The sequence below is a fragment of the Triturus cristatus genome, chromosome 6, assembly GCF_964204655.1.
Source record: "Triturus cristatus chromosome 6, aTriCri1.1, whole genome shotgun sequence".
Classification (NCBI taxonomy): Eukaryota; Metazoa; Chordata; class Amphibia; order Caudata; family Salamandridae; genus Triturus; species Triturus cristatus.
Window position 1 is genome coordinate 111226747 of NC_140589.1, and position 21665 is coordinate 111248411.

At 49.3% G+C, this 21665-nt stretch overlaps 1 protein-coding gene across 1 annotated transcript in view; it reads right to left on the reverse strand.

The window, feature by feature from the left end:
- LRRC73 (leucine rich repeat containing 73) overlaps positions 1-18067 on the reverse strand; it is a 91837-nt gene extending 73770 nt beyond the window's left edge. The window contains exon 1 of the mRNA XM_085610318.1: positions 17649-18067. Within this exon, the coding sequence (XP_085466444.1) occupies positions 17649-17920 (272 nt within the window). The 5' untranslated portion in view covers positions 17921-18067. The remainder of the gene's footprint in view (positions 1-17648) is intronic.
- Between the last annotated feature and the right edge of the window lie 3598 nt (positions 18068-21665).

Genomic DNA, 21665 nt, shown 5'->3' on the forward strand with positions numbered 1-21665 from the left:
CCCATCACCTGGAAAGATTTACAGCAGTTACCCTAGTAAGCCAACCTTAACTTCCATCCTCACGGGAAACATAGTTTACCCTGCATTTTTTACTCCGTATGCCTTTACCCCGCATTTTTTACTCCGCATGCCTTTACCCTGCATTTTTTACTCCGCATGCCTTTACCCCGCATTTTTTACTCCGCATGCCTTTACCCTGCATTTTTTACACCGCATGCCTTTACCCTGCATTTTTTACTCCGCATGCCTTTACCCTGCATTTTTTACTCCGCATGCCTTTACCCCGCATTTTTTACTCCGCATGCCTTTACCCTGCATTTTTTACACCGCATGCCTTTACCTTGCATTTTTTACTCCGCATGCCTTTACCCCACATTTTTTACTCCGCATGCCTTTACCCCACATTTTTAACTCTGCAATAACTTTTTTACAACGTTGGGCTTTACACTGCAAAACTGTTACAACGCATTCCCCAAACTAACGCCCCTGGAGTTAGAATAGTAATTGCGTTAGAATGGGGAATGCGTTGTAACGAATTGCGTTGTAAAGCTCTGCGTTGTAAAAGATTTTGCGGAGTAAAAAAATGCGAGGCAAATGCATGCGGGGTAAATGCATGCGGGGGTAACGTCACATAACCATCCTCACAGTGCCACGTTTAGAACCTCACACATCATTTCAGACTCTCTGTGCAACATTGTACTGCCTGAAACATCAGTCAAATGATGGGCACCGTATTTCTAGCTGGACAGACTGGCTTCTAGGGACGATAAACCTTTAAGCTACAACCATCCAATGTAGTCAAAGGAAAAATTAATTCATAACATAGTGTGCCACCCCCAGCAGACGAAGACATCTAAGCTTCATATAAGGAGTATAAGACGCGCTGAGTAAACTACAAGACATATGAAAAAGGCAGCCGTACAGTTATTGCATTTATGGTTAAATGTAAATTTGATACTTGTATAGCGCACTACTCACCCGCAAGGGTCTCAAGGCGCTTGTACGAATACCGCTGTGGAACCCATCCTGACTTTCCCTGTGAGGCGTCCACTCCTGGGCACCCCCAAGGTGGAGGCCAGGCATCCTTAGCGTTGTGGGGGCCGTTGTAGAGATTAAGCAAGCTATTGCCCAGAGTTGCAGAGTGGGACTCCATGATTGGAATAGGCACCGAGGCGAGAATTATCAGGTCCGTGGAATTTTTGAGCCCAAGACCCGCCGAGGCATTGAACCCTGGTCCCGGGCTATACCTCTGCATCAGGGTCTGCCGCTCTAATCGTTGAGCCACACTTCCACCAATATAACTCCATCCTTCAGGTGTCACCGTGTCAGTCAATCAGCGACACTCACTCAAGCTCTTACTGCAGAGAACCTGCCACCTTTCAGACACAAAGCTTCACTGAATGTTCTATTTCATGACTTCCCACAGTTATGTCTGCATTTATGACAAACCTGTTAAAATAAATGTGGCCCCATAAACTATGTACTAGGAGCAGGCATACTTATTAAGGGACATTGACTCCTTTATCGCTGCAGGGCAAAGGTCAGAGCCTGAGATGGAAAGGCACTGCTGACAGGGGAAACCTGCCGGCGGAAGCAGTGTTTCCATCCGATTATCTATCAATGCACGGCCTTAACCCTTTCAGCCCTGCTTCCAGTGATACAGCTTTGGTTTTAAGTCCCACACATGACAAAAACATCCTGGCATCCACCACGTGTGCAGATCTGCAGAATCTTTGGGTTGTCATGGATCCTGGCCCCGCCCCATATTCAACAGTGGTAATAAGTTGCATATTACATGATGCGCATGCGCACATAGAGTCAGTAGACACGTATATACACAGCCCGCCTTCGCTCCTCTGGAGTCTGGAAACTGGGGCGTGTCACCCCCAATTCTAAACCAGAAGAGGAATATGTGGCTTGCAAAGACCCCTGGCCGGGCCTCGGCTTCGGGGGGAGACGGGGCCAGGCCTTCCCTTCTTCAAAATGTGTGAGTGGAAAATACTGAATGTACACTTCAGTCAGCAGAGAGCTCGAAAATTCGGAGTCCGGAAAACATGCGAGGCCTGCAAGTGTTTAATTTGTCCAAAAAAATAAAAAATAAAAAAACAGGTGCCAGGGCCCTTGTCAGGAGGACACTGCAGCCTGCACCACACACTGTAGTATCATTTGCTGCAAGGGCAAACCCTACAAGTGTGACAATTCAGCCTCTCCAAGGCCCCCCAAAGCTACAGGAATGGCTCATTTTTAATGTATATTGAATTAATAAACAACTGTTGTTGTGCTCATCTTTGAATAAGACAGACAGCGCCATCTTGTGGCACACTGTCAAAAGCACTGGTGTTGACAATTAAGTACTGTGCACCGGACACCACCAGCTCAAAATAAGCACTAACCTGGTTAACAGCACATGTTCCCTTAAATTCTGTCTCATTCCTGGAAATTCAGGAGTATGCTGGACATGTCAGAATCAAGAATCAATCAATCACAGAAACAACTTTGGGAGTGGGACCCAGAGTTTGAAAATATGGCAGGAGGAACCGTGGTCAGTTAGCAGATGGAATGGGAAGAGACAGAGGTAGAGGGCATCCTTGGTTTGTAGACAGAATTCCCAGGACAGAAGATGCCTGCGTGGATGAGGATGCACAGATGCAGAGAGGGCTCTAATAACAGTGCTACTTATATGGGAACGATGTAACGCAAGCTGCGGTATTAAAATTAACATCCTATGTTCTAACGTTATGTTTTTAAATTAAATGCACATTACATAGAAAATTTGATTTTTTTTCCCCCTTAACTAAATACTTCTCTCAGATCAGTTTATCTGGGGGGCTATGGACCTCTAGGACATTCAATCAATCAATCAATCAAGCATTTGTAGAGCGCACTAATCACCCGTGAGGGCCTCAAGGCACTAAGGGGGGGGGGGGGGGCGGTGCTGCTACTGCTCGAACAGCCAGGTCTTGAGGAGTCTCCTGAAGGTCAGCAGGTCCTGGGTCTGTCGCAAGTGGATGGGGAGGGTGTTCCATGTCTTGGCGTGGAGGTGGGAGAATGATCTGCCACCGTTGGTCGTCCTGTGGATGCGTGGGAAGGGGGCGAGGGCGAGGTCAGCGGAGCGAAGCTGGCGGTTCGGGGTGTAGAAGGCGAGTCGTTCGTTGAGGTATGCTGGACCGGCGTTGTGGAGTGCTTTGTGAGTGTGGGTGAGGAGCTTGAAGGTGATCTTCTTGTTGACGGGGAGCCAGTGCAGGTCTCTCAGGTGGGCTGTGATATGGGTGTGGCGGGGGATGTCGAGGATGAGGCGTGCGGAGGCGTTCTGTATGCGTTGTAGTCTTTTCTGGAGTTTGGCCGTGGTTCTTGCATAGAGGGCATTGCCATAGTCCAGTCTGCTGCTGACGAGGGCCTGGGTGACCGTCCATCTGGTTCCGGGGGGATCCATCTGTAGATCTTGCGAAGCATGCGGAGGGTGTTGAAGCAGGAGGAGGAGACGGTGTTGACTTGCTGGGTCATTGAGAGCGATGAGTCCAGGATGAACGCCAGGTTGCGTGGTTGGTCGGTGGGTGTCGGTGCGGCTCCCAGAGACAATCTGTTTGACAAATATTGCCACTGTCCTTGGAACCATGTGATCCTGGTACTACCGTCAGCTCACTGAACTGCTAAGTACTACCACTTTGGGCTCTGACTTTCAGCGGGTCACAGGGTCAAATATGTGGGGCTTGTTCTTAAAGGATGGTGTGGTTTAAATAGCACGTTTAGTCCTTCTAATGTATACAATGTCCAAGCATTTTATGTTATTCCTTGGTAAAAGAAATACGACTTCAGTGGCATTGATGAAATAGACGTGGTAGCCTCAGGAAATATTATGTGCACGCTCACTACTCTTGTGAGCATCCCAGATAATCTGTAGCTAATAATGTGTCACTCAGGCCTTCCCACAAATGGACCAGGGACACAGTACACCACAGAAGCCTCAATGTTGGACCAACGTGGGCATGATCAAGTTCTGCAGATGGAGCCCACTCACTACTCTTGTGAGAAGCCCAGATAATCTGTAGCTAGTGATGTAACACTCAGGCCTTCTCACGATTGAACCGTGAATACAGTACACCACAGAAGCCCAATGCCACCAGCAAACTAGAGTGTCAGACCACTGTGGGCATGATCTCAAGTTCTGCGGATGGTGCCCACTCACTACTCGTGATACTGTGTCGCGAAAGCGTGGGATGCGCTGTCTGGGTGCTCTCTGTGTCGCCAGTGGAATCAGTTATTGCAGTTCTGAGGAGCGAAGAAAAGATCAAGCACGTGATCGAAGCACACGCCAGGTAGCGCCACTAGTGGCAGGGACACAAGATGCTATGGGCAGACGCACGTGCCTCCCCCCCCCCATCCTGGGGTCCAGAGCCACTGGATACCTGCCCAGGTGAGATGTGCGCTCTACAAACAGTCATAAGATAACATAACAGGTGAATGGGCACGTGTGCCCCCACACTGGGGGTTGGTGTTACTAACAGAGACAACAGGCGGTGGTGGTCCGCCATTGTGGGCGTCCGGTCTCTGCAAGCTCGGCCCTTCAGAGCTCCAAGGAGAAGGTGAGCTCCATAGGTGAGAGAGTCCTTCCAAGCAAAAAGTGAATACCCCTCTTCAGCCAGGATAGCTTGACTCCAGTGACATAGTGGGGGTGAATGTTTTGCCAATGTGCAACATTCCGTCCATCATCTTGTGTGTTTTGCTGTTCACCCTATGTGGGAAGGGTATGCCCAGACGTGGGTCCCGTGCTCACTACGCCACTGGAGTCAAGCTATCCTGGCTGAAGAGGGGTGAAACCCCGAAACCGGTCCTAGGATGCTTGATTCCGGTGCAGGGAAGACATGGCTTGACAGTTCGGGCTGGACTGTTCCCATGAGGCACAGGGTCAAGACTGATTTGCATATGGCTATGTCTGAACTGGGGTGGAGTGGTGAGCAAAATAACGATGGATTAAACACAGATCTGTGACTGGGGGGTGAATGTTTTGCCAATGTGCAACATTACGTTCATCATCTTGTGTGTTTTGCTGTTCGCCCTATGTGGGAAGGGTATGCCCAGACGTGGGTCCCATGCTCATTACGCCACTGGAGTCAAGCTATCCTGGCTGAAGAGGGGTGAAACCCCGAAACCGGTCCTAGGATGCTTGTTTCCGGTCCAGGGAGGACCTGGTTTAGCAGTTTGGGCTAGACTGTTCCCATGAGGCACAGGGTCAAGACTGATTTGCATATGGCCATGTCTGAACTTGGGTGGCGTGGTGAGCAAAATAACGATGGATTAAACCCAGATCTGTGACTGGGGGGTGAATGTTTTGCCAATGTGCAACATTCCGTCCATCATCTTGTGTGTTTTGCTGTTCACCCTATGTGGAAAGGGTATGCCCAGACGTGGGTCCCATGCTCACTACGCCACTGGAGTCAAGCTATCCTGGCTGAAGAGGGGTGAAACCCCGAAACCGGTCCTAGGATGCTTGATTCCGGTGCAGGGAAGACATGGCTTGACAGTTCGGGCTGGACTGTTCCCATGAGGCACAGGGTCAAGACTGATTTGCATATGGCCATGTCTGAACTGGGGTGGCGTGGTGAGCAAAATAAAGATGGATTAAACCCAGATCTGTGACTGGGGGGTGAATGTTTTGCCAATGTGAAACATTCCGTCCATCATCTTGTGTATTTTTTTATTATATGTTAATGATCATCTTATCTCCTTACCTTTCGTTCTCAAGATTATTCATAAATATGCTGCAGTTTCTGGATACTCAAGAAGGACAAGCCGCCTCTAAAGAAAAGGGCATGTCTGACATTAAAGTGAAACCGTGGCATGGGGACTTTCACAAAAAAGAACCATCTGTTTGTCAAGTTGACAAACAGATGTTTTTTTTTTAAAAAGCGCCCATGTCGCGCTTTCACTTCAATGTCGGCCGCATATCTTTCTTTAGACGTGGTTTGTGTAAAGAAAGGGGCGCGGCCTCTATGAATGTGAAAGTGCTGCATGGGCGCTAGGAAAATAAAATAAATAAATAGGCATGGCCGCTAAATGTGGACCGCGCTGCTAAAACACATAAATAAAAAACCGTGGCCACTATAGTAAAAGCGGACCGCTTTTAAAATTAAAATAAAGGCGAGCAGCGTGCTGCGAGGTAATGGGTGAAATAGGGGAAGAGCATTAAATAAAATAGTGCTCACCAACTTAGAAAGCAGACCACGTAAGAACACCAGTAAAAGGTACATTCATTATGAGAGGTAACAAATGCAGACAAGGCAGTACCAAGGAGGGACGAACAAGACTAATAACGACTCAGTAGCCAGCGTTTACAAAGGACAATGACACAAGCCAATTAAAAATATGGGCGGAGAGTGTGCAGTACTTCAATGCTATACCTCACTACTCCACACCTCGCACCAGCGCATGCGATGCCCAGGCCCGACCTAAAAATACAGGCCGGTGTGAAAGCCTCATTCAAGGTGGGCACACATGAAAATTATGAACTGAGCTGGGACTTACAGTTATTCTAAATCTGGCATATTCAGAACATAAAGAGAGGATAGGGCCACCCAAGAGACATTACTTCCAAGTGTAAACAGGATAACAATCACAAGGCCATGCAGGCGTCGGTATATCAACCCATGGAATTTTCTAAGTAAGGGGACCCATGCTATTCAGTGTGTCATATTTAATTTTGTGTAGAATTTATATAAAAATACAATACATTACCAGTTGCAGAGATATGTGCTGGTGCTGGGCCGCCTGAGTGTGAGCCAGTGCTAAGCAGAGTGCAGGACAGCGCCAGGTCTTATTAGGTATGGCGCTGTTTTGCTCTCTCCATCACTGGCAGGCAAGCAACTTTGGTTGCTGCGATGCATTGTGTGGCATCATTGTAAATCTTTCCCTTCGAAACAGGTGCTTCTTATAGCACGAGCCAAAGTAGAAAAGGCATCCACAAACAGGTGCTGCTTATCGCACCTTGCCAAAGTAGAACAAGCATCCACAAACAGGTGCTGCTTATCGCACCTAGCCAAAATAGAAAAAGCATCCACAAACAGGTGCTGCTTATCGCACCTAGCCAAAATAGAAAAAGCATCCACAAACAGGTGCTGCTTATCGCACCTAGCCATAGTAGAAAAAGCATCAACACACACATGCTGCTTATCGCACCTAGCCAAAGTAGAAAAAGCATCCACAAACGGGCTGCTTATCGCACCTAGCCAAAGTAGAAAAAGCATCCACAAACAGGTGCTGCTTATCGCACTTAGCCAAAGTAGAAAAAGCATCCACAAACTGGTGCTGCTTATCGCACCTAGCCAAAGTAGAACAAGCATCCACAAACAGGTGCTGCTTATCGCACCTAGCCAAAGTAGAAAAAACATCCACAAACAGGTGCTACTTATCGCACCTAGCCAAAGTAGAAAAAGCATCCACAAACAGGTGCTGCTTATCGCACCTAGCCAAAGTAGAAAAAGCATCCACAAACAGGTGCTGCTTATCGCACCTAGCCAAAGTAGAAAAAGCATCCACAAACAGGTGCTGCTTATCGCACCTAGCCAAAGTAGAAAAAGCATCCACGGGGTCCCTATTCAGTTTTGCCCCCAGGCCTTGCAATACATTTTTACAAGCCTCTGTATACCCCAATCCAGTCTTCAGGAGGTGGGACAGAGGCTGAAAGAAAACACCCTATAAGTATATGACTTCGCTGTAAAAATGGGTAAAGATTTTCCCTTTCTAGCTCGTTGTGGCTGGCACTGTGCTACCTCTATGCTTAAAACTGCTAGAGAAACAGAAATTTGAGATGAGCAGATTCAAAGGGTCGCTGGTGTTGTAGGATGCTCCGTATAAAAAAGCTGCTCTCCGTCTCAACTTGGGAACTACCCAGAGTTCCTTGCTTCCTGTTTTGCATCATTTATTCTGCACTCTTAGCCTGAAAGAGTATTGTATTGACTTATACTGGGTGCTCCCATGTGTCTGGGCAAAGCTGTATCTTTCTGATGAGCTCTAACTAGAGTAAAATATGCTTCAGGGGCTGCTACCAAAGCTGTAATGCTGTGTCTGGACTTGTAAAAGGCGTTTGACATTTATTAGCTCTGCATGGATGCACGGGGCAAATCCTATGTTCAAATCCATTGCTATAAAAATGGCAAAAGGCTTTGTCACTGTCGAGCTCGCTGTGACTGGCACTGTGCTAACAATATGCTTAAAAACTCTGCTAGAAAACAGATATTTGAGGAGAGCAGATTCAGAGTGTCGCTGGTGTTGTAGTACAAAGGAGCTGCTCTCCACATTGACTTGGGAACTACCCAGAGTTCCTTGCTTCCTGTTATTCATAATTTATTCAGCACTCGAAGCCTGAAAGGGTATTGTCTTGCCCTGTAAGTATATGAACTGGCCTATCTGGGGTGCCCAACCCCTGAAATCAAGGTACAGTGAGTTGATTTTTTTATGTGAAGTTTTATATAGTGTGAACTCCACCCGAAGGTATTCGAGGGCTGTACATGAGCAGCAGTTACATCACACAAGGGCACATTCATTTTTGGTAGGCACGGTGAGATTACGTGATTTGCTCAGAATCACAGGTTTATGAGCCGCCGCTGAGACTCGACCCCGATTCCCCAAGTCGGCAGCTCTGGTCATTATGTCACATCCTCTCCCTAAAAAGTGTTTGTGATGGGTATGGACTAGCCGTTTTTAAGGCTGGGGATGTCATTGCCTTTTTTAAATGTGGGGAACAACTTGAAAACATGCAGAAGCTGCAGTGACAAGGGCACAAAAATCAGTTGAGCTGCACAATTCCAGCTTTCCAGGTAAGTAGTATTACCTGAGGCACCTCAAATGGGGGCCAGTGCGGAGTGATCGGGTAGGTATTATGTGAAAATCCCTCCCCCAATACCAAGAAACCCTAAACTATGACCCCAAACGTTTGGGGGTGATGAGGGTTTGACCACAAGTGAAAGAGGGGGCTGAGAGGAGCTCCTACAGCCCAAGGAAATAAAAGCTGCAGCAAAACAATACCTTGTATATTTAATATAGCGCAACAGCGCACTTCTAAACGCTGTGATTAACAGAGTATACCATTACTCCATTTACCGACCTGGAAAGGATGGATAGCTCAGTCGGCCTGCTTGGGATTCCACCTCGTGAGCTACTGAGAACGGCCTGTGTCAGCAACGAGCGATAAACTCAGGGTCATGCTGGCAACAGTGACTTCTCGGACATAAAAACAATGGAACCAGAAGGGAGGGAATGGATATCGAAATGGATTCACAAGCACAGCTGCTGCCGGAGCTTTCCATTTTCAATGTTATAATGTCGCATATAAAGGGACAACTAAGTATGTGATTCATCACTGGGATATTGATGTCTGATACTAATTTCAAAAAAACACCTCACAGTACAGAAACTAAAACTACTTTGCAATAAAATGTCGAATTGTAAACAGAAAAGAAGAAAGAAACTTGGAAAAATCAAAGAAAATGACAATAAGAACATCTTGACTTGCATGGAAAGAAAGCACAACGACCAGGGGCGGCTCCTCCATGTGGGCGGAGGAGCGTCGCCCCACTGCTTTCGAGCAGTGTGAGAACCAGAAACATAAAATGCAGTGCGAGAAAGCAGAAGGGTTTGGTTGGAGGCGGGTGGGTGGCCGGATCTGCTCGAGGGCAGGGGAGGAGTGGCTAGCCCAATGTTGCAGGCCCTGACTGTTTGGTCGGCCCTCTGCATGCAGCCTACAAGGAGAAAATGGCCTGCTCATAGATGCCTGTGTGGTCAGCGTCCCAGCCAATCACAACGCTGCCATTGCAGCATTGTGATTGGCTGAGGGGAGGGAGGCTGCCTGCTTCCTGTTTTGCAGGACCCGGCTAGGAGCTGAGACGTTTTTTTTTTAATTATTACCCCCCCCCCGCGCACGAAGCCCCGCGTGAACCCCCCCCCCACCCACGAGTCATGCCGGCCGCGGCTGCCTACGACGCGGCCAGCATTGACATCATAACAGTGTTTTTTTTCTTTTTTTACAGCACAATGTACAACATGACTAAAAAACATTGACAAAGTCAATAGATCTTGAACTTAAATATATAGTGACCCGTTTACCAAAAAAGGAATAAATCTCCACCAAAAAAAGCACTCCTTGAATGGGTGGAAGTGTGTTCCTTTTTTGGAAGTGGTAGGCTTGGTAAGCTGGGCCAGTCACAGGTTTCCAGGCATACAACTGGCATTCACACACCCGAAGGGGATGGGATGAAAACCTGCAAATAGTCTAACCCAGGGTTCTCCAAAGTTGATCCTGGAAGGCCGGATCCATGCCGGATTTTTAGCATAATGAATGAATAAATGTATTTGTTTCAATTAATAAAAATTGTTACAAAACCATAGCATGATCTACTAAAATGAACACATTAGTTACCACATTTTGCTTCTAAAAAGGCTTAAAAAAAGATGAAAAAAGTTCATGAGCCGTCACTGTAACTTAAGTTTGCGTTCCAGTTTGGGCCGTATCAGGTTTCTTCAATGTTAATCGATAGTCACGGGCCTCCTTTTAAAAGATTTGGAAGCTGGCGTGCAAATTTAGCTAGCCTGGCCAATTCCATTGGAGTTTTTAAGTTAAAAAGAAGTTCTGTTGCCTGTTTGCAAGTGCGGGTGCCATATTTTAAAAACAGAGGTTTTGGTAAGGTGCGGCGTGCATTTATCACACTTGGGCAGATGCAGAGAAAATAAGCCAAGGATTCGTCATTTGATTTACACAATCTGCAGGCGGTGACTAGCTCTAGGCATTTTCAATGTGTGTTTATGTCTTTTATTGGAAGCGACGTTAGCCAGATTGTTAAAATTTGCTTTAAAATCGGCTTATTCAGTGCACTGTTTGAGTAAGGCTGGCATGATTTGTCCCTGTAGAAATGAACTAGTACCTTCATGTTGCTTTCAGAGGTTTTCTTTTGTCGGATCCCTGCTTGCCAGGATGAATGTCTAACTTGGCCCTTCAATACTTTTCTCAGGATCCCGGGTTGGTGGATACACGCGCTCCAGCTTGTCATGTCTAAATGTAGTTTGCTGCAGGCAATCCGCGGATGCTCCGGCCAGGGGTTATTCTCCTCAATGAAGACATCCTTCAAAACTTCTTTCATGGTTTTTGGGGGCGCTGCACAGATTCTGCGATAACATTGCACCATGGACGCCCAGTTTTCGTATGTTTGTTTGATCTGAACTCCAGTCTTACCAGTGCATTCTGGGTGTAGCGGGAATTTGGAAGAGCCTTTTAAAAGCCCTGCAGTGTGCAGTTTCCAAAACCCCTGGAAATGCCAGCTGTCCATATGCAATTGCCGGCAGTAGCTTGGCTTTTATCACTTTTCGTATTGCCACCGTGGATGGGTTGCACACTTTTTAATTTACTTTGCACATGGCGTAGGCCCGCACCTTAGCCTCTATTTCTATGGCGGCCATGTGCGGGTTGGGCCTGCCCTTGCTCGTGAAGCACACGCCCAGGTAGTTGTACTTAGGAGCGCTGCTTATTTTCAAGTTGCCCAGCCTCCAGAGTTGCTTAAGTTTGTTAGCAAAAGTTCCAAATATCACCGCCTTAGTTTTGTTGGCGTTGGCCACTAGATCATTAACGCTGCTGTACGTGTTTAGCGCGTCTAATGCCTTCTGCAATCCCGTACGTGTGTGGTCTATTAGGACCGTATCGTCTGCATACTGCTGTTGTGACCTCTGTAATTATGTCCCTGCGCGAACACCTTATTGTTATCGCTCCTGTGTTGTCACAGCTGGGACTCCGTACCAGCTGTGAGGTCATCAGCTGACAACTGTCCGTTGACAGTTGATCGCTGAACCGCTCTGACGTTGTTTTCGCTCCAGTGATTCCTGGAGCCTGTGTTGGCGATTTATACAATAAAGTACTGCTTTACTTACTCCGCGACTTGCATAAGTACTTTACAAAGTGGCGACAAGGATGGGATGTGTGTGGCTACAGAGAACTCAATTTCGCATACAAAGGCAGGGAGTCCGCTGGAAAACTATATGTATCTAGGGTTCTGGGATGGATGAACCAAGGTAATCTGGGAATAATCCTAGATCCAAAGAAAGCGGATCCCGTATTGAGCGTAGCACAGAACGAAGATTATGCTAAATCCTTGCTTGACAGATATCCACGAGTATTCAGCGGAAGGGTAGGCGCCTTAAAAGGGTACCAACACAGAATCAAGCTCAAGCCAATAACAACCCCGGTGGTACATAAAGCAAGAAACATTCCTTTTGCAGTAAGGAATGAAGTCAAAGCTCAACTTGACAAGCTTCTTGAAGAGGGTACACTAGAAAAAGTAGAGGCATCAGAATGGGTCGCACCACTTGTCGCAAAATGGTCCAACGGCAAATTGAGACTCTGTGTGGACCTGCGTGACCTGAACAAGAACATAGTTGTGGAGCAATACCCTCTCCCCAAAATCAGTGAAATGCTGGCCACAACTAAGGGAATCAGGTGGTTCTCCACAATTGACTTGAAGTCTGCATATCACCAGGTGCCTCTTCATAGGGACAGCAAGGAATTGACAACATTCATAACACCCTTTGGGTGTTTCAGGTTTCGCGTGTCCCTTTCGGTCTCGCCTCAGCAGCCGCTATGTTCCAAAGACTGATGCATAACATTTTTGATGGGGTCCCTGACATTTTATTCTTTCAGGATGACATCCTTGTCATGGGCAGAACTAGAGCAGAACATGACAAAAGGGTCAAGCAGGTGCTATAAATTCTGGACGATAAAGGGTTAACAGCAGAACATCTCAAATGCCAATTTGCTAGTAACTCTGTAAACTATCTGGGACACCAAATAACTGGGGATGGCATAAACCCTAAAAAATAACTTATTCAGGCCATAAAGGAGTCGCCAGTGCCCACCAACAAGGACGAACTGCGGTCATTCTTGGGAATGGTGGAGTTCTACGCGAAGTTTATAAAAAATATTTCACACAAGACTTATGAATTGAGGCAACTTCTAAAATTAAAGAACAAGTTTGAGTGGACGGAAGACTGTGACAACATTTTCAAGAGCCTTAAAAGGGATATGTGCACCGCACTACCCCTACAAGGATTTGACACATCTTTACAAAATGTTGTGACCACAGACGCAAGTAACAAGGGTTTGGGTGCGGTACTCTCCCAAAAAGACTCTAAGGGTGTGGAGTATACTATAGCCTTCGCTTCTCGCTCTCTCACTCCTGCAGAAGAGAACTTTTCAGTAATTGAGGGTGAAGCACTTGCATGCGTGTGGGCTTTAGAACATTTCAGGCACTTTGTTTGGGGCAGAAATGTCACTTTGTGCACTGATCACAAACGCCTAACAAAAGTTTTCACCACCAAAGGTCTGTACACAGCCTCCCCGAGACTAGCCAGACTATCCGTCCGTTTATTCGACTACATGTATGACATCGAATATGTGCCAGGAATAAAAAAACGTAATAGCGGACTTTTTAAGCATAATGCCAGTAGGTAAAGCAAGCAATGAAGAATGTTCCGAATTGGAGGAGTACTTTACAACTGTATTAAAAACAATCGAAATCGGACAATTTCTGGAGTGAACAGATTGGGGGGTGTTAAAAAGTTACCTAAACCCGCAGTGCACAGATTAAAAAGTAGGGGTGCCAACACACAGCCTCGCTTGAGTCCTTGGTCCGTGAACACCTTTTTAGGTCTCGACCTTGCTATCGCGTAAGCGATCGCCAAGCGAGACTATAGAAAGCGGGTTTGAAAAGTGCTCCCAAAAAGCGGATTGCATGGCTAGCACGCGCACAATCACGCGCATCGTGCCGCCATGCAATCCGCCTTTTGGGATCACTTAAAAGGGTCTGCTCCCCCGCCCCCAAGCGCGCGGGAGCAATTTAAAGGGTCCGCTCCCCCGCCCCCAAGTGCGCGCGCGCCACGCTCCGCCGGGCTTGTTACTTTTGAATTTATACACCGTGTTGTCGACTGCAGTAAGACATTCACTCTCTTCCGCTTCCTCTTAAATCCTCTTCATTATCTGGAGCCGCTCCTAAACTCTTCCTCACTCTGCCAATTCTGATCACGCCATCAGTATTACTACGTACTATTTTTACCACAAGTTGCTCAGCAGCTTCCGGTCACAGACGTCACTCGCAGTGGCAGCTGGCTGTCACTCGGAAGGGCTACCAGCACCCTCAGCTGCATGTCAGCATTTACCTGAGAGCTCTGTGCAGCTTCCTCTGTTCTGTTAGCCAATTAAACAACTGTTTGCACTTGTATGGAACCCGCTTCAAAGCCACGACCTCTTGCCTGCTTTACTCTCCATAGGCGCTTGGGCACTGCGCCCTCCAACAGCTGTGTTTTAAATAGCGCTGTGTCAACAGTGTGAGGAGACGGGCTTCCACCCCTGCGGAGAGAGATGCAGGCCCAAGGTCCAGCACACAAAACACTTAACACACGGGGCGCTTTCATCTGGCTGAACACTACAGGGCAGAAGTGATGAAACATTAGAAGATCGGAGATGGGACCTCCAGTGCAAAAGGGAGCACACAACAGATGATAAAGGACGGCCCCTACTTCAAACAGCGACGCCTTCTCCTCCATCTCTACCTGTTGTAATAGTAACATTCTGTCATGATGGCATCAATGGGGTGGAGGGATTCTGACAGCTTTAGCATGCTATTTTTTGCTGCAGTTTTATATAGCGCAAACTCAACCCGAAGAGTTTGGAGCGCTTTACATGAGCAACAGTTACGTTTCACAAGGATACATTCATTTTTGAATAGGCGCAGGGAGATTAAGTGATTTACCCAAAATCACAGGACGTTAAGCCTTCCCCCGATATTGGAACCTTCCCCATGTCCAATGTCGGCAGCTCTGACCGTTAAGTCACATGCTGCTTCCGCTACTCGTATGTTAATTTTTGTTTCTAGCTCAAATGGATGTAAGTCACGTAAAACGCAGCGACACGCGTTGATGCGCTGTGGAAACCCCTTCGCAAATGTTTACTGGTCACACCTTTCTTTGGCTTATTGCTGTATTTGAGTGTTACACTGGTACTTGTGAATAGCCGAACAGTGTAAGTATGTTAATTTTGTATGTGTACTGCAAGGCAGGAGGCAGCTGCACACGTCGCTGGACTGTTGTAGGTAGGTAGTGTTCTACTACATTCAGATTTCTGTTTGTCCTTTTAGATTTTAACCCTCATGAAACAGCTCACTTAACAGCAGATATAACCACATTGGTATTAGTAATTCACTCAAACCCTCTATTGTCCTAAGTGACAAGGTGTGCACCATTCCTGATCGATATATTATTTGTTGCTATAAATAAATACATCAATAATTGCAAATATTCTCTGTAAAGAGCTTCTTGGAATTACGTCAATGAGATCCCCCCAAAAATAAAAACCATTAAAAAGGTGAGTTTTTTCCAAAACAACTTCTGGCTATGATAATTCTAGTGGCGTGTTTGCCATATGCGGAATTTCTCATCAATCTCGAACGAACGCTGCTAACAGCGAGCAGGCCGTGTGTGTGTTACACGCTGGGAATGGCCTGGAGTCCTGGTGCAGAGCTCCGGGTTTATTTTGTTGTAAATCATGTTGTGTTGATTCTGTGCCACATGAAAGGGCCCTGCGCAGCCAGACATGAAGGCCTGCTCTGCTCACACTCATTCATCCGACCGTACTCCTGTGCACGGTGACTTAAGGCCGTCGCACTCGCAAAGATTACTTTGTCTAGCCATTGCTTGTGTGCTTGTGTGCGCGCTCGCGTGTATGTGTGTGACTGAGCCATGGTGGCAGCGTATCTGTGTCTAACGCAATCAATAATTTGGTTTTAATGAGTAACTTGAAACCACACATATTGGCCTAATTATCTTCTCATAAAAAAAGCGTAAGTTGTGTACTGAGTGGGAATTTAAAGTACCAACGACAAGCACAAAGGGCAGCTGGGCAGGTCTGGGTCGACCGTTTTGTGTCTAGCTGGCATATCTTTTAAATGGATGGTGTTCACTTTTTGTTTCACAACAGAAGTCATGGACATTAAAAAGAACAATACACACACACACACTCACGTCTGTGCACGCTCGCGCGCACACACTCACACACACAATCAAACATTCCCCTTGTAAACCGAAGGAATCCGCCTGATTGAAGCGCGCGCCCATCCGTCTAACAAAGGGACAACGAGCACCATGGACGAGAAACAGAGCAACCCTCAGTGTGTTTCACATTTCCTCATAAAGTGTATTTACACAAGGCCAGGACTGTGGGAAGAAATGAAGCCCTCGGTCCGAGTTGTATATGCCCCCGCCTGGATTACAAGGTAATTTACTGTTCTCGTCAGGGGCCATTGGCTTCACATACTCTGCAGTTTACAGCCCTCAGGAATACCTTAATTCACGAGCTGTCATTCTTCCATTTTATATACATTATGTCGGCAACTTGTTTAAGTTTATGCAACTTGCGACCATCCAGCGCCTTGGTCCTGTGCAACAGTTACAGACTTGATAGCCCTGGAAGAAAAATACAAAACCACAGGGCACTCACGTCCGTTAATTCTCCAGCAGGGGAGGAGCTGAGGGTGGAATTCAGGGGCGCAGAAAGAGGTGGTGGTGGACAGCACAGTTCTTAATCTACCCTGTTATGTCTGCACACTTCAAGGCTGCAGCCAGGGCAACAGTCCTAAACAAGCATTTGCAATGCAATAAGTCTCGCAGTTACACGAGTTAAAGCTATTGGCATTGTAAATGACAATGCCTTTTATTTATGTTTTTAAAACGAAAAAAAATATAATAGGCATTGCCATTTGCAATGTCAATAGCTCAAAACTTGCGTAAATTCGAGACCTATTGCATTGCAAATGCTTGTTTGTTGTGGTGCTTGACGTACGTTTGACCCGTACCCGGGTTTTTGTGTAAAGCGCAGGGATTTTTAGCATATCCTCATTTAGATAAATGGAGCTATCTTAAAATCTGGCATGGATCCGGCCCTCCAGGACCGGCTTCGCTTGGGGTGCACTGTGCCACTGTAGACAGAAGGCCCGGTTTAAGGGTGGTCTGCAGAGACCTACGAACTGGCTATACCTACTGCAGCTGGCGGCACTAGGCGCTATACTCACATACACACTGATTGTAGCAGTTGTAATCATTAGTAGCAGAGAGTGACATTCTCAGGGGCGGTTGTCTGCACATGTGTACGAACCTGCTATATTTAATGCAGCTGGCGGCACTAGGCGCTATCCATATAACATATTGTAATTGCAGTTGTAATCAGAGAGTGATACTCACAAGAGGGACTGCACGAGTGGTTGGTCTGCACATATGTAGGAACCTGCTATGCATAATGCTGCTGAGGGCACTAGGCGCTATACCTTCATACACACATATTAACATTACAGTTGTAATCCGTAGTAGCAGAGAGTGATACAAGAGGGACCGTATGAGCGGTTGGTCTGCACATACCTACGAACCTGCGACAATGAATGCAGCTGGCGGCACTAGGCGCTATATACACACATCTGTTGTAATCAGAGAGTCATTGATACTCACAAGAGGGACTGCGCCGAGCTGTTGTCTGCACATATGTACGAACCTGCTATAAGTAATGCAGCTGGCGGCACTAGGCGCTATACACACACATCTGTTGTAATCAGAGAGTCATTCATACTCACAAGAGGGACTGCACCGAGCGGTTGGTCTGCAGGGCCTCGGCCAGCAGGCGCACCCGCTCCAGGCTGCCCACCACCCCCAGGTTGAGGTTGAGCTGGGCCAGGGAGTGGGACTCGGCCAGGCCCCGGCAGACGCGCCCGAAGTCCCGGTCGGAGAGGCGGCAGCCGCGCAGCGAGAGCAGGCGCACCGAGTTCTCCCGGAGGCTCTCCACCACGTCCTTCACCTCGGCGCTGGACAGGCTCTCCCCGGAGATCTGGATGGAGCCGGGCAGCATCTTCAGGGGGGTTCGGGCGCCCGCGGCGGAGATCCGGGTGCAGCCCGCGGGTCACAGGCTCGACTCCTGGGAAGCTAGCCCAGTGGGGTTATGCACCTGAGGCGGCGACCCGAGATCACGGGGTCCAGTTCTACGATGATGCTAGTCCCGTGGGGTAATAGGGAAAATCAAAGTGACAAGCAGTTCAAATTCCAATATGAAAGGCCGGTGGGTTAATGCACCTGCCACTGGGAGGTCCGAGTGCAATGTGAAGGTCTTAGCTCAGAGTGCAGTGAGGGAGTTCAGAAGCGTCGGTGCAAACCAAGAGTGCCAGCTGCAGAAATGCGTGCACCATTTGCGGGCCCAGTGCTAGCAAGGTAGTTCGGCAGGTTTGGAGTTTGCAGTAACGATAAGTCTGCAACCTACAGCTCACAGGCTTCCACTACTGTCAGATCGCACAGCTGTTCGCCGCAGAGGTCTGGATGCCACACGTAAATCCATTCCAGTCCTGGTAAGATAGCCGAGTGGGTTGTGCACCCGATGCCGACCTCTGTTTGTTAACTACCGGTAGAAAATTCCAATTCAGATAGCTGAGCGGGTTGATGCACGGACTCCGGAGATCCGTGAATGTGTAATATGCCGGTCCCACGTTCGAATTCCAGTAAAACAGCTGATTACGCGCAGAGCTGGCAGTGGACATCTGGGGGTACCTTGCAGGTCACTGGTGGGAGTACTGCCCCGGCTCTTACTCTGTCGAGGCGGGTGGGGGTGGCATTGTGGGGGGTGAGTCAAAGAGGTCAGGGGAGGGCTCTATGCAGCGGCGGCAGGGGGGTTGCTGAGGCAACAGGTGGGTGCTGTGCTATTGGGAATGGTGGACGCTGGGGCGGGAAGGGTGATTGGGGGGTGCCAGGGCGGCGGTGGGTGGTATTACGGGGTGCTGGAGGGCTAGCGAGGAAGGGGCAGCGGGTGCCCCAGTGGCTGGGTGGTTGCTATAGCAGCGGGTGGGCACCTGGGTGATAGCGGGTGGTGGTTTCGGATGCCGGGCTGCCGGGGGGGGGGGCGGGAGGTGGGGTCACTAGAAGCTGTAAGAGGGTATCCCTGTATAGGAGTGCCAAGGCGAGGTGACTGTTAGGACAGAAGAGGTCCCTTGGGGGTAATGTGGAAGCCGTGGGGGTGTTGCGGTATGGGGAGGGCAAGTGTTGTGGGGGGCTAGGGCAGAAGGGGACGCTTTGCTGCAGCGGGAGGGGCTGCTGTTGGGGCAGCGGGTGCCCCGATGGCTCCTGGAGGGGGCTGAGGCCGGATGCCAGGCTCTGCTCGCTCGGTCAGGGAGGCAGCGCCGCCATTAATCACCGGCAGCTTCCTTGGCAGTGATGGGCAACCAGGACGGGGGCGGGCGGCGTGAGTGTGCGTGGAGGGGGGCGGGAGGCGTGAGTGTGCGTGGAGAGGGCACCCTCCTATTATTCCGGGTGAGGCGATCCGTCCAGAAGGAGCGCTCCTCCACCCGAGAGCCTTCTTTTCAGAGAGAACAGGTGCTTTTCAAAGCGCCAATGGACAATTCCGCTTGTTGTGGGCGCTATATGAATCATTAAAATCGCTCCTTTCTGTGACAGGAGTCCTCTTCATGATGCCGGTTCCCCTCTGCAGGTGGAGGCGGGGGAGTTGTGAGGAGGGGGGGGTCCTAGATCTCCTCAGATAGGGCCTGCTCAGTAACCCCCAGGCCCTGGTGCGGTGCGTGCAGCGCCGCCTCGGATGGATGCTGCTCGGTCCTCACCTTGCCCCCGTCCCCAGGGCCCTGGAGGCCTTTAGACCCTCGGCAGAAGCCCATTCTACTGCCCTCCAGTCCCTGCCTACTGTCCTCCCTCCCTGCCTGCTGCCCCCGCCTCCTGCCTGCTGCCCCCGCCTCCCTGCCTGCTGCCCCCTCCCTGTCGGTGATGCCTGTGCGCTGCAGGTGCAGGCGGGCTGGAGGAGGGGGAGCGCTGCCCGGCGTTAAAGAGACAGTGGACCTGTGAACGAACCAGGGAAGGAGGGAGGAATCTGTGGGTGGCAGCTGGTCAGAGGGACAGGTGGGGGCAGGGCGCTGGGGATCACGGGGTTAAAGGGACCGGAAGTAAAAGGGGGCTCTTTTGACAAGAACATAAAACAGCTCACTGCAACTGCGGGCTAAATGCCTGGGATTGAAATGCCCCTTTGCCGCCAGTGGAGTCTGCCCTAGGGGCTGCGCGGGCCTCAGATAGTTGGGGGTGAGCGAGATGGCGCCAGTGGTCACCCCTCGGCAGGACCCCATGTTGTCCTTCCTCGAGGTCGGGTTGACTGGGGCTGCTTGATGGAGACAGAGGGATACACCGTGTGCTGTGGCCTATCAGGTGGATACACCGTGTGACCTGTCAGGTGGATACACCGTGTGACCTATCGGGGCCGTTATCACTGAGCCCTTCTTTGAGTAACTCTGAAGGGGCGGCCTATACACGAAAGGCGGGGTTCCCCCGGCGTGTTTGCTGTCCACTAGGGACCCCCCAGTCAGCCACGTCGAGGTCTGATGACTCCCGAGCTGTGGCCGGCGCTGATGGCTCTCTCGTCTAGGGGTGCTGGTCTAGGGGTGCTGGGGTCTTCCATACATCCCTGAGGGGTGGTGTTCCAGGCTGCTCTTCCGAACAGGGCATCAGCCGGGCCCGGCGGTGGTACTCTGTGTGCCCCGAGGGTCCTATGGAGACGTCTGCTCCCATTTCCTGCTGTTCTGTTCCAATCCTTATGGCTGTGTTGAGCGTCCTCGTGAGTCTTTCTCCCTCCCGGTTGGCCTGAGGCCCCCAGGGCATCGCCTTCCTGTTCCTGACAGCGAGTGCTGCACCCATGCAGTCTCGGAAACCCCGTCTCTCGAAAGGAGGGGCCATTGTCACCCTTTAATGTCAAGGGGGCCCCAAATGTTGCAAATGCTCTGTCTCGGCAGCACATTGTTTGTTCAAAGTTTGTGTTGTAAGCAGTTCCCCTACTGGGAATGTGGAGGGTCCCCCACGCCACCGGCATCTCTTCGCTGATGATTGGCCGCGGACCCTCTCGGGCTGTTCAGAGATGATTGGGGCCCTGCAGGTTTGGCACCAGTGGCACCGCGTCACTCGCTCACCAGTGTCTGAGTCCATGGCACGGGAACCAGACCTTGCCCCTTAATCGTACTTTGGTTTTGGTTGACCCGCGATGTCCAGAGTTGGGCTAGACTCAATATTTGGGGCCTCATCTGTCGGGGACTCCTCTGTCGGGGAGTGACAGTCCTGGGTCCTCTCAAAGGGACCCTGGTTCAGTGACGCTAAGCTCGTGCTTGACGTTGCATAGGGCGGTTAGGCCGCGTTGGTCAATGTTATCATGCTCGTTGACGTTCCTCAGGAAGTCCTTCTACTTGTTTAAAAGTGTTTGGCCTATTGGCCCCCTGAAGGCAGGGATCGCAGTTCCTCACTGTGGCGATGCCAGTCAGGGTTACTGCTCAAGGGCATCGGATTTCTGTCACCCACTGGACATAGTCATCTGCTCCCACAGCGAAGTCTTGCTGGGAGTCACGAGGTGGCCCGGGTGTCTCGAGAGATAGTCAGCAGGGATGGTGCACCCTAGTTTGCAGCTTAATGACATTTGGTACTTTTGGATTTGGAGAAGCACATTTTCTATGCATGGTTGCGGTTAATGGGCTGTCCCCATAAATAGTGGTGTTAGTGGTTTGTGCTCCATTATTACTATAAAGGGCAGGCCAAAGACATACAGGTGGAAAGGATTACGCCCCATT